Consider the following 25,036-nt stretch of genomic DNA (forward strand, 5'->3'; position numbering starts at 1 on the left):
CAAAGGAGCGATGGAAAAGTAACATTAAACTTTTATCCACATTATACTTTCTCAGTTTGCGCATAAAATGCAGCCTCTGCTGGCCTTTCTTATAGATGGCATCGGTGTTCGAATTCCATGTCAGCTTTGAATCAATCGTTGTACCCAAGTACTTGTATTCATCAACAGTCTCGACCTCATCCCCATCAATGACTATTTTCTGGTGTGCAGCATCTTTAATCTTTTTGACACCCGGAGACGCGTTTTTATGACCCAATCCGACACTTTTTTGAATTCGGGACTGGAAGTGGATTAGTGTGGTTCCACATCGTTTTCGCAGCTGTGTAACCAAAGAAAACGACCAAATACAGGAGAATTGGTCATAGAACCCCCTCTCCCTCCCCCGAGAGAAACAGTGTGTGTTTTAATAATTTGATAAGATGATAGTGAGTCGGCTTTCTTTTTCTCTCCAGTGCGCCCAGCCTCTCTTAACAAGGCATGCATGTTGCTTTCATATCATACCATTTAAATATTAAAACAGCCAAATTAAACAACACATTCACTATCTAACGTCAGATAAATTGACATTTGTTTAATATTTTGATAAGATGGTAGAATTGAGAGAAAGTAGGCAATTTCAAACCTAGTTTCTTTTTTTTATTTGTTTGGTGTTGCACGACCGCCTACACATATTGTTCAAAAAGGTACATAATTGCCCACGTAATGTTACAGTGCCACATGATTATTTGGTTATCAAAATGCTTACCGTAGTTTTTGTAGCCTATATGCCTAGGCTATTCTATCGTGTGTCATGGTTATAACAGATCTGTTATGGCAACATTGGTGTCTTGCACGTGCGAAGGCATGCATGCCGTCCCTCCGTCGGTGCGTTCTTCTCCGTGTCACAGATAGACAGAACATTTTCGACGGCTTTAGGCTATGTCGCCCATCCCCGCTGTGGGATCATTCAATAAGCAAACAGACAATAATAATATGGATTTGGGAGCGTAGCCTAATTACAATGCTTGTCTCATTAAAAACAATAGCCTATATATTTTATAGTTGAAGGGCAAATACACAGTATATGTAGGCCGGGAACATGACACATTTTGCATGAATTCATGCGTTGTCAACTTGTCGTGTAAACACAGACAAAACGAGCCAATACAAGGTGTAAACGCGATGTCTTTTTGGTAACAAATCCAAAATGAGACCGGCAGCGTCTCCAAGCGTCTCCATATAAAAGGCCCCTTCTGAGAAGGTACAAATGGAACCAAATGGACCAAGGATCATTTCACTCTCAGCGTTTCACATCTGTAAAGGTCCATTTGGGTCCTAATCTGGGTTCCCAGAAGTTTTTCACTTTTTGGCCACTAGGGGCGCGGGGCTAACAACTATCAACTTCAGGGACCCCACTTTGAAAACCAATGATGTGCGCTCATATGATGTCAGTAAGACCACACTAGGGAGATGTTTCAGTCCAATCTGATCTGCATTGATTTCCATAATAAAACTATTTGAAATGTTATATTACAAAAAGTGTAACACATAATACTGTATGTTCTGACAGTGTGCACCAGAAATGTGGTGCTGATCGGTCCAGTGGTTTGTGAGATTACCTTGATGAAGTTGAACTACGTTCCCCCCGTCTTTTTTTGCAGACATCCTGCAAACCATAATTACATTTATTTCATCATTTAGTTCATTAGTGTGGTGTAAAAAAAAAAGAAACCTGAGCTGGCAAATGCCCTGCAATAAAATCGCCACTGTGGATGTGCGTTTTCTCATTCTCTCTCTCTCTCTCTCTCTCTCTCTCTCTCTCTCTCTCTCTCTCTCTCTCTCTCTCTCTATCTCTCTCTCACACACACACACACACACACACACACACACACACACACACACACACACACACACACACACACACACACACACACACACACGCAGATGCGCGCGCACACACACACACACACACACACACACACACACACACACACACACACACACACACACACACACACACACACACACACACACACATTTTAAAATTTAATGTGTCACTAACTTGATTGATGGGTTGGAGTGAAAGTACTGTAGAACACGGTGAGATAAGGGTATTTAAGGACAGGGTTGGGGAGGTTGAGGTCATTAATCGAGTAGTTTGGACTGATATTTTCACACAGGATATTTTACTAATTTGCTGGTACGTACTGATTAACTTATAATTTTATAGTTTTAGAAATGTCTTGTATAGCACATAGGTTCTTTTTTTTGTCCTCACTGATTGAACTTGAAAATAGACTATAATAATTGTATTAGGTCTTCTATAATAATAATAATGATGATGATGATGATGATGATGATGATGATGGTGATGATCAACATCCACATTCCACAGGTGAATTTTCTTATTTCACTTGATGAGTGACAGACAGGAACAGATTACATTTTAAGAAGGTGAATTCCAGTTGATTCCAGTGTGGTGGTTGGCCATTTAGGATAGATAAAGCCAAAACATCATCATGATAGAATAATTCTATTAATTGCTAAATGGAAAAAGAGCATTTTTGTTTTCATATAAGATAGATATCCATTTATTTGGACTGCTTGGAGAACATGATAAGATAAGACTTTTAAAGGGCAGGATTTGTGGCGTTGAGGACATTAATCAAGTAGTTTGGACTGGAAAATATTAGGTTGAATACAACTAAAAAGCCAAAAGCATCACCTTGATAGAAATGAATATTTCTATGAATTGCTAGTGGAAAAGGTTAGAATCAACGGTAAAGGTAATACTGATTTTCAGTGTCAAGGTCTTTGCACATTACATTAACGTTTTTTTTTTCTTCTTCTTTTACTTATCATAGATTCTATCTATTAATAGCTTCACAAAATAGCATATAAGCTAGAAGCCATTTATAAGCTCTGTGAGCTTGTAGATCGGCTATTTTCGTTGTACAATGGTGTCAGGATTAAGTGATTAATTATGCAACACTATAAATCCGTCCTCTTTATTATGAATAATGTAAGAATGACGACGGCTAATGTAATCTGAAGTACCGGTATCAACTTTCTAGAAATGAATTGATGGCCAGACACCTAGTCCTCAGCTACTCTGTTATCAATGCCCTCAGCTGCCCTGCCCTATACTTCCCTCCAATCCACATGACATGTTGCACATCTTACCGTCACTTACATATGGGATGATAACATTTAGACAATATGTACAAATAATAAAAGGCTAAATATGTAATAATGACATGCACACGCTTTGCTGATTTTACGTTTCTTTTCTATTGTATTGTATAGTGTTATACTTAATCCCACCGTCACAAAAAGTATTATTATTCCAGTCATTCAAATATATAATTAATTTAGTCCCTGCTCTTTACTGTACATTTGCACATTATGTGACATTTTGTCCTTTGCATTTACCCATCCAAAGTATTAGGAGCAGTGGGCGCTATTAATACAGTTAGGCGTTAAGTGTTTCTCAGGGACACTTTAACACATGGGAGACCCAGGGGATGAACCAGGAACCTTCCAGCTATGGCCACCCCATAATAATATATATCACTATTCATCCTCTCTCCTCAGCTCATGGCTGACTTTGATGCAGTTCTGAAGTGCTGGGGTGCCGTGGAGGCAGACTATGAGATATTTGGAGGCCTAGTGCTGGCAGGGTTAGTAAATATGAGATGATAACACTACATGTCCAAAAAATAAAACAATGATTCAGACACAGTGAGTGAACTGGGTCAACCTTACTATGAAACACAACTGTTGAATGAAGCCTGCCATGGATGTTGGAAAAATCTAAACAGACAGAATCCTAAACTTTATCTCCCATTATTGTTTTGTCTGTTCCATAGTCTGTTCACAGCGCACCCAGAGACCCAGGCATTGTTCCCCAAGTTTGCAGGCATCGCCCCAGGTGACCTAGCAGGAAACGCAGCGGTTGCTGCCCATGGTGCCACGGTGCTGCAGAAGCTTGGGCAACTGCTGAAGGCCAAAGGCAGCCATGCTGATATCCTCAAACCCCTTGCCACCACCCATGCTAATAACCATAAGATTCCACTAAATAACTTCAAGGTGAGCCTTATTGGTTAATGAAGTAGATGTGTTGCCTCAGTGGTTAACAATTAATAATAATAATAAGTAGACCTATTTCATCCCACAGTCATTCTGGGGAGGGGGGGACATGTTTAGAGCTACTTTTGAATTTTAATCCTGAAAAAGTAACAGTTTTGGACTGTTTCCACCTGACCCCATGGAGACTATTTTTTTGTCACATTCCTAAGCCAATAATTTGATGCCCAGCAGTGGTTCCTTATATGGAGACACAAGGAGTCTCTTCAAATTTTTGCCTTATGCGACAAAAACTAAAGAATATCCATGAATTCAAGTCTGCATGGGGTGAGTAATCAATAGAAAAAAAGTCATTTTCGGGTGAACTATGCCTTTAAGTTATCCTGATTCCCTGCTTTCTCTTTTCAGTTGATCACTGAGATCATTGCTAAGGTGCTGGGTGAGAAGGCAGGACTGGACGCAGCAGGGCAGACTGCCTTCAGAAACGTGATGGGTATAGTCATTGCTGACATTGATGTTACCTACAAAGAGCTGGACTTTGCTGGCTAAACCTCTGGCCATGATAGCTAAAGTGTCTTATGTAGAACCAAGTTGATGAGGAAAGACAAAAGAGATATCATCCACTGCAAGTGTTGCTGAGAATTTTAAGGGTTATGAAGGTGAGATTTAACGGAACTAAATCCCATACTAAATACATTGTCTCGATAATGTTGAATTAAAGTGATTATTAAAATAAATGTCGGTACCTTGCCTTATTCTTCAGTTTTCTTTTAAATCTAATCAAAAAGGCAAATGATTTCATCAATGTGTACCAGTTACATATAACCAATTTACATTTAGTGCTCTGCTGAGTATTAACTAACCCAAACATAATTTGATTGAGTCATTGAGTCAGTGCTTGTGTGCATGTGTTTCATTCATAAACACATAATTACACAAATGAAAGTCTGTTTTAATATAATCTAATTTGTCTGTAGTATTATAGGGTTATAAATCAGTGCTGCTGGGCAGTGACACTGTCACTGGAAATGAATAAAAGACAAAACAGAAAAAGGAATCCTGCAGTAAAATGTTGTGTGTTGATCACTATATATACATCTCCAAGTCCGAACATTCTCAAACTCTCAAATACATACACCATTACATCCACTTTTACAATCCTGTGTGATTAAAATGTTCTTGCCATGTCGGTTATCTGACTTTGTGATGAAGTGAGGTGTATTCTCCATAACTAGTTCTGACATTTTCATGTGGGACATTTCTCTGGCGCTGCCCCTTCTTTCCTCCATTCCTAGCCTCGTAAACCACTCTCACAGAAGGTAGGAGTCTAGTTTACTAGGCTACTCCATTCCTGCCAGCTTATCCAAATTTGACTGGAGGTGACCCTCTACAGTAAATAGCCTCAATAGTGTTGTCAGAGTCTGATAACTTGATTTTGCTTATAGTCACCATAAAAAGTCGATAAGGCCCCTTGAATTATACATTTTCCATATCCCTAGGAGTCTAGTTTACTAGGCTACTCCATTCCTGCCAGCTTATCCAAATTTGACTGGAGGTGACCCTCTACAGTAAATAGCCTCAATAGTGTTGTCAGAGTCTGATAACTTGATTTTGCTTATAGTCACCATAAAAAGTCGATAAGGCCCCTTGAATTATACATTTTCCATATCCCTCAGCCAGAACAGTTCGTTAGAGAATGCCCATCACCCACCCATGTTGCACAAGCTCTGAGCTCATTTCAAAAGTTGGAACATCCAAATAAAACGTGGTAGGCCTACTTAAAAAGGGTGGATACCAGTAATTGTTCTGACGATAACATAACTATTATTAGGGTGTTGCTTTGTGTCTGTGCCTGAAATGATGCCTGACATTCTGGTACTAGTCACCCTCTTGGCAGAGCATGACTGCATGTATAACCCTCTAGCTTATTTGTCCTTCTACCTCGTGCCATGAAGCACTGATGGTCACATTTTCAAAGAGTCACTGCTCACTAATGTCATATTACTGTAGGTATTGTTCAGTTATGACAGAGTATGGCACTAGGCAAAAATATTGTATTAGGATATATACACACATATATATATATATATATATTTTCTTCTTTTTGTAATGGAAAAACATTACGTCATGTGGTCTGATCCTTGTAAAAATATAAACTGAGTAGCAGTAAATGGCCGGTTAATATTTTAATTATGACAGATGCAGTCAAGTTCTTGATGGCTTAAAAAAAATAATAAGTTGTCCCATATGACAAGATCCGATTCTCAAACTCTAGTGCATTGTTCTGTTAACTCCACTCTAGTATTCAAGGGCATAACCCATAATTCAATTCAACTCTCTGTGCATTTTATTTACAATGGGATGCAAACACATGTATAGTGGGACCCAAATGAACAAGTAAAATGTCTAGGAAGTAAACAGAGAAGATCGCCAAACAACGAACAAGCTGGAATAAGTTAATGAATGAAAGCGCAAAAGGGTTTAAGTAAATCAAATGAACAAGTGTAAAATAATGATTACAAAAAATTCAATGTATTATTTGTGCACTCAGCTGAAAAGAAGAAAACCTGCTCAATAATCCTACATATAGCAATGATTGAATATGTCTATGGTTTCACACTTGTTATTTTACATTTTTAAGTGTAGCAACAGATAAACATCACATTATAGGTAAACAGTGCTCTTATTTTACATTCAAAAGACCGGAAAACGGAGCACTCAGGCCACGTTCAGGTGTTTAGACATATCTTGTGTTGTGTCGGTTGTGTCCCCTCTCAAATGAACACTTGCCCGGTCGTGCAACCTGAAAGCAAACTTCACCTGCCCGAAGGTTTTATTTACCTGCCAGGGGCAGATGGGCAAGCCTTAGTGTCAATGATATATGGCTTAAGGCTTTATGAAAATTCTTCCGGGTCGATGTCTGAGGGCACTTTGCAGCAGGACAAGTGAGAGAGGTAGAGAGCCGTTGTCATTGGAACCAAGCCAGCTGCCACTTTCAGAATAGTGAGCAGCCTATCCGCTGCATTGGTGATACCGGAGGGTGTCGTCTGGAAAGGAAAATAAATTTGAAGTTTTCTGTCCGTCATTCAGTGGAGAACACATAGAACAACACTGTCAAGGAGTGCCCTTGTTCCTGTTGGACAAAAATGTGTGGACGGCACTCATGCTTTTGACAGTGTTGGCTAGTAATTTGCTTGTGTTTTGATCATATGTAGTACCTCTGCATACAGTAGTGGACAATGGTGTGAAGCAGCCAATGTTCTGACATTCTCCAGGCGCTCTGGGGGGACTGAACCATTTCGAGCTAGTGGGAAGTGAGGGGAAGGCACATTGTCAGACAAAAAACAACAACACAAAAGCTGAGTCAAGGATTAATCAATTGCTTCCATTTCATCCCACTCCCAGTCACTAACTACTTTTTACACACCAGCAAAAGTGGGAACAAAGTCAGCAAGTAAATTTGAAATTTACATTACTTACCTTTAGTAACCATGAAACAGACTTTCCCAAGGAAATATCCAGGATCCAAGTAATTCAGGGAATCTTCTGCTGACGTGAAACTATTGAAAAACCAAAAACATGATCATGATCATGAAATACAAACAAAAGAGTACCCTGAACTGGAAAAGTACAGACTTAATGTCACCATATTACAAAATAAAAATCAGTGTGAAGTGAGCGGTGCTGCTGCTGCTGATGATGATAGACACATGTGGGGGGTCAAATATCAGTATTTGATACCATGGGAAAACCCTTGGAAAACCTACATCATCAGTATTTTATACCATTGGGATAACCCTTGGAAAAACACATGGTCATACACGCAAAGCCACGTATAGGAGTGGTTAGCCCCGTTCAAAAGATAGTTTAAAGCAATTACAATTAAAGCTGTTTAATCGATAAAACGCTATTTTAATGTATAGTATAGTATATTCATTGATACAATACACAGTAACTATACACAGTAACTAGTACTATCTAGAAATAGAATCCCTACAATTGAGACTACACAGAGCTGGATATTTCTGAAGCTAGACATTTCTTTGTGCGATTGGGGCACACAAAACTGGATATTTTGGCCGCTAAACTGGATATTTTTGAAACCGGATAAATAAGTGAAGACATTGAAACATATCCGATTCACTGGATCTGTGTAGGCATGGAACACGGATATCTCTGAAGACTTTACTGTGTGTGTGTGTGTGTGTGTGTGTGTGTGCTTGTCCCCCTAGTGGAGGTCTGGGGACTAGATATCTTTGTCGTGTGGACCTAGATATTTTTTTATGTGGATATCTGAAAATCTGGGATATATGAAATATCCAGATTCCTCTGGCCTTGGCCTTAGACTCTGGTGTCGGGTAGGATACCTAGTAGTTGACAAGTAGCCCTGCCAACTCATTGGGGTAGCTGTTGCTAGTATAGTATATAGCAACATTTTCTCAGAAAACTAGGTCAGAATTTAGAAGGCGTTTCTAGAATCGGCCTCAGGTCTAAATGGGTTAAATACTAGAAATAGATTTGTAGATTATTGGCAACAAACAAAGCAGGTATAATACAGCGTGGAGTTGGACAGATGGGGACACTACCCTCTACCCTGACAGCTGCTCTTACCAGAGCTCTGAGGTCAGGTCGATGATGAAGACCACCAGGTCGATCCTTGGTTTGGCATCATGCTTATAAGTGCTTAATGGCAGCTTCTTTGCCAGATTCCTGGTTGGCAAAACAGAGAATGAGGATTAGTAGCAGCAGGTCATTATAATGGGATTGTGTAGTGTGTCGTGCTGTGTCCACGACACAGCATGTCCCTCATATTCATATGCATTTACTTAAAATAATGGTTCTAGACAGTGTAGTCCAGTCGTTATATGAAAAAAACTAAAACAAATTGCAATAGTAGCAAACTCAACTGATTTTGTATCCTCAATATGTCCTTAGTGAGGGAAAAAAAGTCCCAAGGAATCCCATCAGGGGAAAGTTTTGAAAACGACCTACCTACCTTCACTTACTTACTATACACTACACTATAAAGGAAAAAATGACTCCCAAAAAATCTGCTTTACGTGGGATGTGAGGGGTCAAACTAGGGGTTTTTAATTATTCTGAATCCAACATTCCTTGGGCTAAAAACGGACCCCAAAAGACTGTGAAAATCACTAAACCGTCATTTTGAGGGGCCATTTCTTGCCCAAGGAATATTTTTTCGTGCAAAACAAATGCTTGCAATGGATTCAGAATAATTAAAAACCCCTAGTTTGACCCCTCACATCCCACTTAAAGCAGATTTTTTGGGAGTCATTTTTTCCTTTATAGTGTAGTGTATAGTAAGTGAAGGTAGGTAGGTCGTTTTCAAAACTTTCCCCTGATGGGATTCCTTGGGACTTTTTTTCCCTCATTAAGGACATATTGAGGATACAAAATCAGTTGAGTTTGCTACTATTGCAATTTTTTTTAGGTTTAGCCTAATTTTGGCCTAAAATTACTGAGTATTAAGATGACATTGTGGAGTTTGTCACAAAAAAACATCATCATCATAACTTTAATCCATAGCAAGAGAATAGCTACTTTATTTCTGAAGGCTCTGTTGGCACAGAGTTGGAATCAATTCATTTCAATGGTTATTGATTCACATACCTTCATTATAGTTAACATGATAGGTTAATTAAACGTAGGGTAAGTGATATTTATTGGTTAACACAACGCAATTGTGTAGTGTTCCAGTTCAAATTGTATATGCTAATGTATTACTGTCATCATCACTAGGCCTACAACTTTGACTTGTATCCTGTGAGAGTTCTCTCTCCGGATTACATAACACTGTTATGACAGTTATGTACATTTATTACTAATAGGGGGTGAGGACTGGGCGTGGCCTTGCGAAAATCGGCCACTTCCGCCCGCCATGTTTGTTGCTATCTTTCTTGTGAGACTCTTGGATAAAAGGAAGCAATGACTGGAGAACAGCAATGACAGTTCGCTGTTTGTAGATAAGATGGATTGGTCAATGCAAGTGTACTCTATTACAAGTCGAAGTCCAGTAGGCCTATTCAAAATTTACATGAGTAAAAGTTTAAAAGTATTGGTAATGGTATCAAAATGTACTTAAAGTACCAACAGTAAAAGTAGGCCTACTCATTGTGCAGAATGTCCCTTTCAAGTTATCAAAACATCTTTTGAAAATAGCATGGATCTAACATTGTAAGCTTGTAGATCGGCTATTTTCAAATGGTCAAAATATATGTATATGCTGAAGTGGTTAATGATGTTTTGTAATAATAATCACAATCTACAAAGTATAGTAGGCCTAGGCCTAGCATTACTAACTAAAGTTTTGAAATAAATGCAGTGGAGTAAAAGCAGGCCTACAATATTTGGATCAGAGATGTAGTGGAGAAGAAGTAAAAATATTGGCAAAGTACATATAACTCAAAAGTGTAGGCCTACTTAAGTACAGTACTTAAGTAAATATACTTAATTACTTTACACCACATAGCGTGCCTACAGCCAGTTATTGGGCCACTGCCAAGACCACTTGCAATTTGACTCGGCCATTACTCTGTCAATTTTCATCAAAAAATTAAAATTTAAACGTGTCCATATTCACTGGAATGTCTGCTTTCATTTGCTGGTGCTCATTATTGTCTCCCAATAAAAAGATATCACGCTAAAATCGCGACTTCGGCTGTCCATGCATGAGCGCAGAAAGAGCACAAGCAGATCAGAACAGCCATCACATTCATCCATTGCTTTGGAAATAAAGATCGGTTTATAATAATATAACATTCCTATAAACAGTAAAATGTGTGTGATCGTTATGTTGATCAAATATGGTTTTATTGAAATGCAATCAAAGCCTAGAGCAATTGAAGTAAAAGTATCGTTGCTTGCTCAACAAGTAGAACTAGTACAGACTGATCTTGATGCATCCAAGACCTAGCAATGGCAATGGCTGCCAAAGTGGGCGGAGTTAAGCCCCGAATCTTGCGGTGATGTCATAACCGACAGTCCCTATACTCACACGATCACGTCGACACGACGCTCACTCTCCACCATTGCTAGAGCAAGATCCTTTTGCAACTCCTCTCCATATTCTACCAGCTGTGGACAGCAAAAAAAAAAAAACGTGAACATAACACCAGTGGAGGAAAGGTACTCAAACGTTTTACTTATGTAAAAGTATCAATACTGCAATGCAGAAATACTCGGTTTAAGTTTCCATTCTTAGCTCCATATCCAAAGTCATGGAGAAAATAGTCTACGAACAGATAGCAAGATATCTCGATGAGAATAATCTGATTTACGAGTTCCAATCTGGATTCAGAAAATCTCATTCCACTGACACATGCCTTCTCTATTTGACTGACCAAATCAAACGCGAAGCGGATGACGGCAAATATAGCGGCATGGTCATGATGGACCTCCAGAAGGCATTTGACACCGTAAATCATTCTATTCTGATTGAGAAACTAAAAGCCATCGGTCTTGACAGCGCAGCAGTGAGGTGGATGCAGTCTTACCTGGTGGGGAGGGAACAGGTGGTGGAGATTAACGGTACCCTGTCCCCCCCCCTCCCGGTAAACTGTGGTGTTCCTCAAGGTAGCATACTGGGACCTCTGTTGTTCCTAATATACGTGAACGACATGGCATCTGCTTGTGACTGCAACCTGTTCCTGTTCGCGGATGACTCGGCTCTCCTAGTCTCGGGCAAGGACCACTTGCAGGTTGAGAAGACACTTAACTCTGAACTAAGTAAGATCTGCACATGGCTTAACGACAACAAATTATCAATTCACCTGGGTAAAACAGAGTCCATCCTCTTTGGATCAAATCATAACCTCAAAAAAGTTGATAACTTCACAATCAAAGTGGGTGACAAGGTCATAACACGAAAAAACGAAATCTCTTACTTAGGATGTATCCTTGAAGCTAATCTTTCCAGTGAAAAGATGACTTCTAAAGTAATAAATAAAATCAACCAACGAACTCGTTTCCTACAGAGGATCGCCCCGATGGTCAATTCCAACACACTGAAGACCATAGCTGGTGCAATAATCCAGCCCCTCTTTGACTACGGAGTCCACGTATGGTATTGTGACGCCCCACAAGCCCTGAAAACTAAACTACAAACAGCCCAAAATAAACTAATTAGGGTCCTGCTTAGACTTCCCTATCAGACTCACCTCACCGCTACTCACCAGTTAAGAGTGGGGTGGCTCAGAGTAGTTGACAGAGTACAGCAACTTGCAATGGGCCTGGTGTACAAGATACACTACACCACTATGATACCCAAGTACCTGTCAAAATACTTTATAAACATTAAGGATGTCCATAATTACAACACCAGAGGCAGCGCCACAGATCACTTTCAACCCAGAGTCAAAACCAACAAAGGGTCAAACTCTTTTTTCTGCTATACCACCAAAATGTGGAAAGCCTTACCGAAGGCCACAAAGGAGTGTGGATCACTAGCATCCTTTAAAATTGCCCTGAAAAACCACTTACAGGCAGCAGCCGTTCGCAACTGGTAAAAAAGAATCTAGCCCAACCCTACCCTCCCCTGCCCCTTCTTTGTATATACTGTTTGTTTTGACTTACTGTCTTCTATTTTGTTTTTCTTTACATATCTACTGCATAGTACTGTGTTCTATTTGTCTGTCATTCAATGTTATATGAGATACTTCAATGGTTTCCAGTGGAAATAAGCTTAGTCTTTTCATGGATCTCCTTTTAGTAGACCTTGTACCAGTGAACTGTACCGTCATGAAACTGTACCTTTTCCTATGCAAACTTCTAATAAAGTCTTCAATCAATCAATCAATCAAAGTTAAAGTACCAAAAGTAAAAGTCTTTTACTTTTGGTACTTTAACTTGTACTCATTGAGCAGGATCATTATGTTCCATTTAAAGTTTTCAAATGTAGAAAAATATTTTGAAAATAGCAGATATACAAGCTCAAACTCACAAGTAGATCGGTTATTTTCAAATTACCGAAATGTAGTTGATCTACAAGTTTAAGTGTCGCAGTTAGAGAGCGTTAACGCGAGCTCGTATATCTGATACCGTCGTTGCATAATAACATTAACAAAACATACCAATAAAATAAATATCATGCATTCAGCAGTGGCAGATGTTAGAAAGCCAAGACATGCATGCACGGGTTTTCGATATCCGACAAAACCAGAAATACAAACCAGAATGTTCGCCTCATTTAACCCAGGTAATGTACTGAATGGTTTCAGAACTGACATGTTGTCAGTAAATAAGATAAATATAAACTAATGGTGTTCGGTTTATTAACAGCTAAAGACAAGTTAACGTTAGCATGATAAGCTGCACTGTTGTTGTGGTTTCATGCGTGACGTGCGCTCAATTTCAAACCTACGTCTGACGTAAAGACGACGTAACGTCCGTGTGTGCAAGCAGCTGCAAGTGGTTCTCTGCTGCCATCTAGCGTCTGGTCTGAGAGACGTACTGCAGCACACAAGGACATTGTATAACATTTTCAAACGTTTTTGTTGGAAGTCATGCAATTTGCATGACTTGATAATGTTTTGTATTTGCATGATGCAAATACAAAACATTATGGACCTAGAGGGTGAGTGACAAATCCCAATAAAGACACCCATTCATATAAATGGAAGCAGAAGCTTTTATTCACTTCATATTAGATGGCACAGCAAAGTACAGATCCCCCAAACATCCAACGTGTATCACAGCAAAAGAGGAAAACAAGTCAGTTTATTGGGCTTCAACAAAAAAATACCAGTACAGAAAATGCATGTGCACGGCAAATACTTTAACAAGTCCAGTATTGGAGAAACTTGGATTTCATCACAGGTCAAGTATGTCTATTTTTCCAAGTATAGGCTCGTCACTCTAATCATAATTTATAGACAATCAACGCTGGGGTGCCATATTTCAATAAGCAGGACATACTTGCCCTTAAGATGAGAATGGTAAGGCATATTTCTAAATACAAACATTAAAAATGCTTTGTTCAGGGTGTTTTCACATCAATGAGTCTAATAATGTATGTAAATTATTCCACCGCTAGTCAACCCTTTATTTGAAACTGACATCAGATCCCCAAATGGAACACAGAGGAAAAACAGTATTAACAATGAAGGTCTTACTAATGATAATAAAAAAATATCTTAAGTAAAATAAAACACAAACTTAAAAGTAGGTCTTGTGTTTCTTCACACCCGTCCTTACAATAACCCAGTGGTTCTCAAAGTGGGGTCCAGGGACCCTCAGGGTTCCTTGAGGGGGTTCCAAAGGGAGGGTACGAATGGAACCAAACAGGTCCATTTGGTTCCATTTGCACAATCTCAGAGTTATGGGGGTCCTTGAAAAAAAAAAAAAAAAAAAAAGTTTGAGAACCACTGCCATAATCCAATGAAGTCTACACAAGATGGGTTTAGAGAATAAAAGAACTGCTTCCTGGTCATAACAGCATTACAAGATCTTAAGTCACCTGCGTTCAGATTCATTTCCTTACATACATCTTTTCTTTGCAAGTGACCTTTTCCACCAATGAGCTCATCAGTCTCCCGGTCCAGATCCTACCCCATCCCCATAATGTAAATGTATATGCCCCATTTTGAACGTGAACACACATACAGTACTGACACGCACGCATGCACGCCCACACACACACTCCTGGACTCATCCTGATCCTTCAACTAAACAATATATCCAAATCCAATCTTTCGATTGTTTCTCTGCCTCATATCTCCCCAGACTCTCTCTCTTCAGAGCTGGAGTGTCTATCTCTCTCAAGTGAGAGGGATCTCTCTCGTTCCCTGGCCTTGGCCATGTCCGGGGAGGTGGACCTCTTCCTGTCTCCGAACTCCACCCTCTCCTCTCGCCGTCCTTCTCCTCCACTCTCTCTCCATCTCTCCTGGGACAGGGAGCGTTCTCCGTCGCGGGTGTTAGATGATCTGTCTCTGGAGGAGTCGGACCTGAGCAAAAGATGAACCACACACAAAAAGGATCACATTGGAGACCGAGCCATTTCATCCATCACTCCAGCATATTGACAATGACATTGACATGTGTTCATAGTAAAGACAGCCCCAAGCACTCACAATACTATTATTATAACAAATCAAGTGGTCCAAGTTAAATTATTGTTAAACATCTGCATTACTTAATTTACAAGTCTACACAATTAGACAATACAGCATGTGTGGAATTGTCTCATCCAACGACAACAAAATATTCTAAGCTCTGGATCTGAGATAGCCTTGTGTAGCCAGACTATATCACTGCATGGATCTGATCTGGTACTTCTATATGGAAGGTTTTTTTCCAAGGGGCGGGTTGCAAAAAAATGGCTATATACACAATTGGTTAGACAAGACCAATAGTGGGTCCTGATTGGTCACCTAACTCTTTGGAGTGAGGAAATGGATTCACAATTGAGCAGGCCAGCTGGCGGATTCCAAAGATTCCAGGCTAGGTCTGAGAGGCTAAATCTCATCAAATGGTGGTCCACAGCTCAAATGCTGAATAAATAATGGACGTTGATATGAAAAGGGTTGAACACTGTTTTAACAGTAGTCCACACGCAGACAATTGACTATTAGCCACCACCACTGGGCACTGATAAATTGATAAAAGTTTTGATTGCTTGATTATGTATGGCAAATACACCTTTATGATCCAAAATAAAATAGAGATACCTAAGCCTCATACTGTATGTAACATATTAGAATGTGGCACTGATCTCTGTACTTGACTGGTGAATTTCAGTTACATAAAGGGAAGAAATGGTCTCAGATCAGTTCATAATCCAAGATGTATTCTGCATAGCAGCCAGGGTTTTCAGACACAACAGCCAACAGAGAGACAGCCTCACCTCTTCTTCTTATTCCTGTGAGAGTGAGAGCGTGAGCGATGCCTGTCCTTGTGTCGGTGCCTCCTCTCCCTGTCCCGGTCCCGTTCACCACCCCCCTCTTCTCTGGAACGAGAAGAGTGGTGCCGCCTTGAATGATGGGAAGACGAGCTGCCTCCATCCCTGGGATAGTTACATGGAATGACAGGAACGCGTTAGATGACAAGGAAAATGGGCCTCATTTACTAAGCTTGGGTCTGCATCATTTGTACCTATATTGCGCATATCAGCACCTTTCCACATACAGAGTCTGATTCATCACATTTCCTTTTGTCCGTGGATTTTGGTGGACGTTAGTCATGTGTCGTTCATGAGTGATTAGTTCATAAGAACGAATCACAAGAATGAATCGTGAACGATTCGTTCATTTCCATAAACTGTTACTTTCACGCTTTCGTTCATTTGGATGCATATTATACAGTAGACGATGCAAACGCAACTCATTAGGTCCATCAGCATGGAGCATGTTTGCTGTTTCTGCGAGTGTGGCCACAGTTTTGCGTATTACAAACTCCAATGCTGCGCTATTAATTTATAATATTGGCTGCATCACATGAATGTGGTCTTACCATCTGATAAGATAAGGTATCTTATCAGATGGTAAGGTATGGTACAGTGGATAGGATAAGTTTGTCCAAAAGACGGATTCCCCTCAGTAATCAATAAAGCTCTGATTGAATTATCCGAGGATTCCTGCATCATCCTTTTACCTCGCAAAGGTGAGCGAGCAATAGTTCCATGTAAATGGCTTAGCTTAGGCTATATAATATCCTTTCCATGTTTTATTAGCCTTTGGTCTTGACGTTAAAATGTGTAATTTCTTATTCTCATTACATGATTATGTTTTTCATCTGATGTTGGATGTTAAAGGTTGCCTTTTATGGTCTTAAATGGGGTGTGTGGGTCTGTGGGAAAATTACTTACAGGATCATTGACATGCGCATTACACTGTGCATTAACACTACATGGCTGATAGTCTAACTGCTATCACTACGAGAGAAGTGGCTGAGAAAGGTATTGAAATACACGTGAATTAAAAAAGGGATTTTGAAAGCGAACATCTGGACATATTTCTCAGTTTCACTAAACGGCCAAATCATCTGTTAATTTTGGAGAGTGAGAGCCCTTCATGATGGAGTAGATATGCTTTAGGAAACTAAATGCAGGAGCAGCACAGTGCATCTTTGATAAATTGGAAAGAAACGCTGCTGCTGCACACTAACAAGGTGTAACGAGTGTGCTGGATGGTTCACTGCACATGCACTGACGTTTATTACATTATAGCAGATGAATTTATCATTTGGCCGGAGAAATACAATCTCACTGGTCACGTTAGTTGGCCAAGAAAATGTCTAGCAGAAACCCTGTTCACCTAAAATTGATTTGATACTACAATTTATCTAAATCTTCTGTATTACTGCACATGGCTATACTGCATCAGTTAACACAAGCAGTCAGATGCATATTATGAACTCTTTTTCATTTATAGTGCTTTAATGTGACATGAATTGTGCATATAATCACTCCTTTTTTAGATATTTAACATAAAAAAATTAATTGATACAACTTTGGACCCTTCCTATTCCTTCATACTTTCACCTAGAAACTCGATTCACGGGGGCACGGTTGAGTCTGTAGCGCTGTTGCCTCACAGCTAGATGGTCCTGGTTTTATAGTTTCCTAAAGCATATCTGCTCCATCATGAAGGGCTGTCACTTGCCAAAAATAAAGTATTAAATCAGGGCAAACAAGTCATCTGCTTTTTTAGGCTACATGTTGGGGCTTTGCATCTCGTTCAGTCTTAAAAGACAACTCCAGACTAAATAAAATCTAGGCTAATTTTCCTAATTTTTCTATTAGGCAGAAAAGCCCATGAGAACCCTGCAGCACTCATAGCATAGAGTGGCCAGTACAGTCACTTTGATTGGCAGTTCACCCCAAAAACTGGGATTTTTGAGACTGACAGCTCGTGTGTGACAACCGATGCATGGATGTGTTTTATTGTAACGACAACTAGTAACACGTTCATGAAAAACTATTTTGACCGCAACAAACAGTGTAAATACGATAGGCTTATGGGCTCCACTCTATGCTAGGAGGGCTTCTTCTGGGGGAACTGAACAGGGGCAATTCTGCCTAATAGACCCCATGGAAAGTCATTTCTGATCAATATAAGTAGGGAAATGAGCCTAGATGTTATTTAGTACCGAGTTTTCCATTAATATGTATGCTATAGCCATAATCAGATTATTTGTTTGTTTTGTTACTGTTATGCTAAAATCATGTCACCAAGTTATTCAACCACTTTGCTCTACCGCTCTCTCCATTGACGGCCTCCTTTGCTGGTGTATGATCCACGACAATAAGAGACCCTTTCAAGTTTGTTTTATTAGTTCAGATTTAGTTCGGATCGGTTCAGATTCTATCACCTAGGGTCCCAGGTCTGTTTATAATTATGTGTATTGTGTAGTACGCAAGTCCTGTATGGCTGATAAGATCCTTACTGAGCGCTGATCAGGAGAGAATTATTCATTCGCTCTCTCTCTCGAATGAAACCACACTCATTCACCAATCAATGTATGCTCATAAAAAACTTTCAAAGCAAGTAGGCATACCTGTATCGCTCTCCACTTCTTGATCTTGACCTGAGAAGCAAACACAGACAAAGATGGAGTTTCATTTGCAGCCTTCTGATGACACAAGATACTTTTTGGTGCGAATATGGTTGTCGTCATAACAGTAACTCACCTCCTTCGTTCTCTCTCCCTGTTTTCTCTCTCCCTCTCCCACTCTCGCTCCCTTTCACGCTCGCTTTCTCTCTCCCTCTCCCTCTCTTGTTCACGCTCCAACTCCCATTCTTTTTCGCGTTCTTCCTCCTTGTCACGTTCCTCCCTTCTTCTCAATCGCATTCTCTCTTGTTTCTCAACAACTGCTTTCTGTTAAAGAAAATAACAAACCCAGTGCAACATTGTAACCATTTATCTTATAGTTGAGCCGAATATAATTAATTATGCATAATCCTAACCCTGTGCATTTGCACAGGGTAGTAGATAATATGGAAACAGCACATTTAGCCTCTCAGGCATAGGTAACAATTCTGCCACTTTGCTTACTAACACGTGTAGATATAAAAATATGGTTTACCCGTAGCCTGTCAAGCTTTTCACGGATTTCGATGAAACCCAGGTGCAGTTTGCCTCCAAAGTGGTCAGCCAGACGGCGGTCATTGTCATGGAGACCCAGGTAGGCTGAGCACACCTCGCACACCCTCAGCTTCTGTTGCTGGAAGCTGGAGGCTGGCATAGAATTCCTGTACACATCCTATAGGAATGGAAAACATTCTTTTTGATTTTGAACTGTCCTTGGTCACCTGTTGCCTTTTACTAATGGCATGTGAAAATTGTGTATTATTGTGAATTCAACATCATTACTTAACATAATTTCATGTTTTTGTTTTGTAAAACGTTTTGCTTTATTCTCAGAGAAGAGTATAGAGACAAAAAGGTAATGGTAGAGAGGTGAACACATCTGAAATTTAACCAGATCAGTATTTTTGTGACAATAAATATTTCAGCAAACTGCTTAAGGACTGAATAGTGTATGCATTGGTTGGCAGCTTTTTATTAACACTTTTAAGTAACACCATTCATGGCTCTCTCACCTCTGCCTCTTTCTTCATGGCCCGGGTCTTCTCGACCTGCTCCAAAACTTCCTGGGCCTCGTCCACATTACCCTCACCACCAAGCTGCTCTGCCCGCGCCAACAGCTTCCCTATGTCCTCGTTCAACTCATGGACACGCTCAGCCTGATTGTCATACAAAGCAAAAAAAAATGTTTAGGCCTACTTTGTGTCGTTTTATCGTCGATCTTGACAAAATCATCACACGCTGCCTGGGGCCCAGCCATTTGATTTCTAAGATAGCTTTCGTTTCAAGCATGCACAAGGCAAGCAGGAGGAGGTACACAAAATCCAGCCTGCCCGCGCGCACTCCTATGGAGTCCGTGCAGACATGCACTAACACAGACTCTGACACAGACACCCACACACATCGTTCCTCTCCCATTTGGAAAACATTAACATTCATAACGTTTTTGAACAAGCCATTAAAACTTTTTTGTGTGCATGAGTCGATAATGGAGTCGAAATATTTTTACATCCCTAATAGTCACCTTTGCTGCGACTTCAGCACTGATCTCATCCTGTGTTTCAGCCAGTCTCTTCTTGGCCAACTCAGTCCTACGGTCACAGTCAGCAATGAAAGACTGAAGATGCTCTGCAGCCTGTGCAAAATCACCAAAGCCATGAATGTTTATTTCAACTGTACTTTTTATACATGTGAAATTGTACACAGTCACGTTTCCTATGCGAAGGTGTCACTATTATGTCATAATTTAAAACAAGAAAAAAAGACAAACAAATGTACCAATACACAGATTATCAGTGTGATTGACAGTAACATAACTCACATCCAGCTCAAAGAAGTACTCCTGTTGCTTTGAGGCAATCTCAAAGTCCGCTCTAAGGGCCAGGTCATGTACTTTCACACACTCCCCCAAGTCCATTCTCTGTAGGAAACAAAATGACAATGATCAATACATCAATGTGGGGTGAAACTGAAATATCCATTAAATGTAAATAATTTACGTTTCTAGGCGTTTGGAAATGGATCATAAGAACACTAGTGTTAATTGTGACATATTTTCTGTCCATTTAATCTCAAACAGCTGTCATGGATTACAAGCAAGTGCTGGGTACAAAGATATGGGTCTGAACTTGAAGTGATACTCACAGTGCCTGACAGAATGTCATGAGGACATGAATCCAAAAGGTGACTCTTGCAGACCCGCTCATCTGAGAATTTGATTCTCTGGCGCATGCTGTCTCCTATAAAATAAAATACAATTCAGGAAAAACATGTAATATCCATGAAAAACATTTCTATAAGCGTAAAACATGCTGATATGAAGGAGGTGCAAGCGATTTTGATACAGACCAAACTGATTAAATTGCAAAGTGATGTTCCTGTACAAATAAGGGGCCGCAGGTTGGTCATGGGAGTAAACGCAAAACATCACGGGCATTGACACTCAGTGTTTACTTTACTGTCTTTTGTGTAAAGCAGTGCTTCTCAAACTTTTTCATTTGAAAAGATATGACAGGGACGCATATATAAGAGAAGATTTTTACCGCTATAGCAGTGATTCAATTCAATTCAATTCAAAGGAGCTTTATTGGCATGAGAAAACGTTTACATTGCCAAAGCAAGTGTCACAAATAAAATAAAAACAGTTGAAAATGGGGAACATATACAGTTGGAGGGGGTACAGCATTGTGTAAACAGAGCTATGATGCATTGTGCCATTATATATACACGTACAGTATATAAAGCTTTTGGATCAAATAGCAGCATTGTTTCTTCTCAAAATGCATTTAAAAGTAGCAGCTGTTTCATACTGTATGTGCAGTATGAAAATCCCAACCATTTCAATTTCAAGGACCCCCAGTTTGACAGGAATTAGAATACGGGCCCCCATTTAATATCATTATCTCCTCTGAGACCCCAATTTGTATAGTAAAATCAATGATAATTTATCTCTCGAGTGTACAAATGAAACCAAATGGATCCGTTCCATTTGTACACTCTGAGTACAAACCACTATGGTACAAACCCATAAGGGTGCATTTGGTTCCCAACTATCATTTAGCTGGGGACCCCTTGGAACTCTGTGAGTCCCCGGACCCCACTTTGAGAACCAATTATAGTTAGTTGACGTCGCTCAGCATCACAACAGACAACAGGTAGCCAGCTAGCCGAGTGGCCAAGTTAGCTACCCGAGTGGCCAAGTTAGCTACCGGGCTAGGTTAGCAAGGCATGCCTCATCATTAGTAGGTCTGGCAGGCTAATGCTAGCTGCTAACGGGGCTAGCCTTAAAATGCCAACGCAGTTGAAGGCTAGCCTCGTTTTAGCCTGTCAGGTCTGAGACGTACGGATCATAACCGTGGTTGTCGTCAACACCAGCCGCAGGGGGGCTGCTTACCATCTCTCCCTGTCCCCATGAGCTGGTCCAGCATCGCTCTCATCTGGGCTTGGGCCGACATGTTGTCCCCGGTGTTGATCCACGATGCTCTTCAACACATGCAGGCCTCAGTCTGGTCCTCTGACCACCGCGGACAACTTTTACCGAGAGGAGCCCCCCCAAGTTCTCTCGAAAACACCAGCCTAAACCCCTCGACAAATGTTCTGCTTGGTTTATTATCCCTCGAGGTGTTTATATGTAGATGTAATGTGATGGACAGAAGGTCTAACGTTGTTTCCAGAGTGTCTGGATGATGATGGTGATGTGGATCCACCTCGTCTTCGTCTCAGTTACAAACTGTGCTCGTGTGGTTGAGTTGAGACACACACACACACAGACCACCCCGGTGAATGAGCTAAAGAGAATTTTGTTGGAAAATAAGATTTTGTATAAAAAATAAATAAGTCAGTTGTACTGTAAGTGAAATGTTGAGCACGGCATTTGCTACGCTTCTAGCAGTTTGAGCTAGAAGTTGGCAAGTTTTTTATTCAATGTCCTTTCTTTCTTCTCTCGACTTCCTATCTTTTTGGTAGGCGTCGTACCGCGCTCTGCGCCTGGAGGAAGTGCGGCAGTTTTCTGGCGTATGGGGTACTTTATTTTGCCTTGTATTCACATAGCTCTGTTTACACAATGCTGTACCCCCTCCAACTGTATAATGTTCCCCATATGTCCCCGAGCTGTTTTTATTTTATTTGTGACACTTGCTTTGGCAATGTAAAACGTGTTTTCTCATGCCAATAAAGCTCCTTTGAATTGAATTGAATTGTATTCGTTTACTGTTTAATAACACATTTTACATTGATTGTCTAGTAGCCAGAATGTGAACCCAGACATTTTGAGTACCCCAATGTTTTATGTTAGAAATGTTGAGTATGGGTCCCCAGCATGTAAAAACCACCGGATGCTAACTTGTATATGTTGAGCAATTTTCATAATCAGCCGCTGGAGTTGGTGTCCCATTAACTTTACATTACAGGAAAAATAAGCACAAAATTAATCTGCTTCAAGTAGCATATGAGGGGTCTAACTAGGGGTATTTCATGATTCTGAATCCATTGCAAGCATCCGTTTTGCATGAAAAACATTCCTTGGGCTAAAACGGACCCCAGAAACATGTGAAAAGTGATGACTCGGCACTTTTCATCACTAAACCAAGGCCGTTTTTTCGCCAAGGAATGTTTTTCGTGCAAAACGGATGCTTGCAATGGATTCAGAATCATGAAATACCCCTTGTTAGACCCCTCATATGCTACTTGAAGCAGATTCATTTTTTGCTTATTTTTCCTGTAATGTAAAGTTAATGGGACACCAACTCTAGCGGCTGATTATGAAAATTGCTCAACATATACAAGTTAGCATCCGGTGGTTTTTACATGCTGAGGACCCATACTCAACATTTCTAACATAAAACTTTAGGGTACTCAAAATGTCCGGGTCTACAATGGGGCTCTATGGGCTGGCTACTAGACTAATAGGAAAAAGTACAGTTTCATGACAGCACAATTACTGGTACAAGGTCAACTAAAAGCTTTACGGCTTATTTACACAGGAACCACTTTATGTATCTCATATAACATTGAAAGACAGACGAATAGAACAGAGTACTTTGCACAGGATGACATCAGTTACAAAAGCAGAAAAGAAAAAACTACAGAAGGGGCCTTGTTCTATTTACAAGTCTCGAGTCTGAAGGTGACATTTCAGACCAATTACCAGGCCTGCGGTAGCTAGGGTGTTCCACATGTTGCTGGAGAACAAATTAGAGCCTTTTATAGTGTTAAATCTGGGTTGAACATGATTAGTGGAGCTGGTGTTGTGACTGTGGACATCCTTGACTTTTTGGAAGCAGTTTTTCAGGTACATGGGTATCTTGGAGGTGTAGTGTATCTTGTACACCAATCCAGGCCCATTGCAAGATGCTGCACTCTGTCAGGTACTTTGATCCACCCCACACTAGTGATAAGCGGTGAGGTGAGGAAGACCAAGCACGACCCTAATCAGTTTGTTCTGGGGTCACTGCCAATCTATCACCGAAATAAAATGCCTGGGTTTCCGAGGCTACTGCCAATCCAATCCACTTTATTTATATAGCACTTTATAAGATAAGAAACATACAACAACTAAAGTCCAAACAGCCCAGGCCCCAGTGGGGCTCAGACACCTAGTGTGTAAAAGGTGTCTGAGCTTTAACTTTAAGGCAATTGGGGCATTGCCATACGAGCAGTCCGTAATCAATGAGGGGCCCAATAAGTGCACCTCCTACATATTTGACAGTGGTGTTAACTGTTAAGTAACTAAGTTCATTTACTTAATTTTGAGGTGTTCGTACTATACTTGAGACTCAAACACTATTTTGGGGGGGCAATTTGAAAATAGATGAAAATAAAAGATTTTTTATACATTGGTACTTTCATTACATTCTGATACCAATACTTTTGTACTTTTACTCAAGTACATTTTGATTTCCAGACTTATATCAGAGTATTTTTATATTGAAGTAAAAAAAATAGTAGCCTATTTTTTCCACCACTGCCATAAACAACAAAGCCTCAATAAAGGCAAAATAAGTACCACATGTTCCTCGCAAGATGAATAGATGGTGGGCTGCATAGCCTGCATATATGTCAGTGCATGAATGATTGGCAGGCGAAATAGTGTAGCCATCATCAACCCCAATTATTATGAACGTTTTGAAAGTAATAATCCGGAATTGTGAAAAAGAGTATTAAGACATTAATTTCTCTGGTAGGACTGAACTGCCATACATGTTGGAATTGTACATTTCACCGGTAGTAGCCTGTCCTACATGAGAGGCATGATAATACGATGATGGTATTACCATCGGATCAGCCATGACGACAGACACTTAATTCTCTAAATTATATATTTTATTATTTTGTTTGTTTTGTGTTCAAGACACGCCCATATAGCAGTCATCCACAAAGTCGACCCACCCTAACCAACCCTACCCCCCTGGCCTGGTGGTCCCGCCCCTAC

At 40.2% G+C, this 25,036-nt stretch overlaps 3 protein-coding genes across 3 annotated transcripts; 1 reads left to right on the forward strand and 2 right to left on the reverse strand.

Annotated features, from left to right (window-relative positions):
- Positions 1 to 3,576: 3,576 nt before the first annotated feature.
- mb (myoglobin) lies at positions 3,577 to 4,614 on the forward strand (the record flags this gene model as incomplete). Its single annotated transcript, XM_080721293.1, has 3 exons — positions 3,577 to 3,659; positions 3,849 to 4,068; positions 4,474 to 4,614. 3 exons carry the CDS (start codon positions 3,577 to 3,579, stop codon positions 4,612 to 4,614), a joined length of 444 nt encoding a protein of 147 aa, XP_080577419.1.
- Positions 4,615 to 6,814: 2,200 nt separating this feature from the next.
- Positions 6,815 to 13,397, reverse strand: pane1 (proliferation associated nuclear element). Its single transcript, XM_080722052.1, has 6 exons — positions 13,254 to 13,397; positions 11,081 to 11,160; positions 8,677 to 8,775; positions 7,546 to 7,625; positions 7,284 to 7,369; positions 6,815 to 7,112 (listed from the first exon to the last, which is right to left on the reverse strand). Exons 1-6 carry the CDS (start codon positions 13,308 to 13,310, stop codon positions 6,960 to 6,962), a joined length of 555 nt encoding a protein of 184 aa, XP_080578178.1. The 5' UTR covers positions 13,311 to 13,397; the 3' UTR covers positions 6,815 to 6,959.
- Positions 13,398 to 13,711: 314 nt separating this feature from the next.
- On the reverse strand, positions 13,712 to 22,576 carry LOC308281903 (putative RNA-binding protein Luc7-like 1). Its single transcript, XM_080722244.1, has 10 exons — positions 22,001 to 22,576; positions 20,752 to 20,846; positions 20,429 to 20,527; positions 20,132 to 20,242; positions 19,623 to 19,766; positions 19,106 to 19,282; positions 18,710 to 18,897; positions 18,577 to 18,606; positions 15,926 to 16,084; positions 13,712 to 15,026 (listed from the first exon to the last, which is right to left on the reverse strand). Exons 1-10 carry the CDS (start codon positions 22,059 to 22,061, stop codon positions 14,792 to 14,794), a joined length of 1,299 nt encoding a protein of 432 aa, XP_080578370.1. The 5' UTR covers positions 22,062 to 22,576; the 3' UTR covers positions 13,712 to 14,791.
- Between the last annotated feature and the right edge of the window lie 2,460 nt (positions 22,577 to 25,036).

This window comes from Nannobrachium achirus (genome assembly GCF_963921795.1).
Source record: "Nannobrachium achirus genome assembly, chromosome: 3".
NCBI lineage: Eukaryota > Metazoa > Chordata > Actinopteri > Myctophiformes > Myctophidae > Nannobrachium > Nannobrachium achirus.

Excerpts from the sequence above, each read along its gene's own strand:
- pane1 (XM_080722052.1), bottom strand. The coding sequence starts at position 13,310 with ATGTCAGTTCTGAAACCATTCAGTACATTACCTGGGTTAAATGAGGCG. Across the intron at positions 8,776-11,080 it reads CGTCGTGTCGACGTGATCGT|GAATCTGGCAAAGAAGCTGC; the intron begins GTGAGTATAGGG and ends TTTGCCAACCAG. Across the intron at positions 7,113-7,283 it reads GTCCACTACTGTATGCAGAG|ACGACACCCTCCGGTATCAC; the intron begins GTACTACATATG and ends TTTCCTTTCCAG.
- LOC308281903 (XM_080722244.1), bottom strand. The coding sequence starts at position 22,061 with ATGTCGGCCCAAGCCCAGATGAGAGCGATGCTGGACCAGCTCATGGGG. Across the intron at positions 18,898-19,105 it reads AAAAGCTTGACAGGCTACGG|AAAGCAGTTGTTGAGAAACA; the intron begins GTAAACCATATT and ends TTTCTTTAACAG. Across the intron at positions 15,027-15,925 it reads CACAGGAATAAGAAGAAGAG|GTCCGACTCCTCCAGAGACA; the intron begins GTGAGGCTGTCT and ends TCTTTTGCTCAG.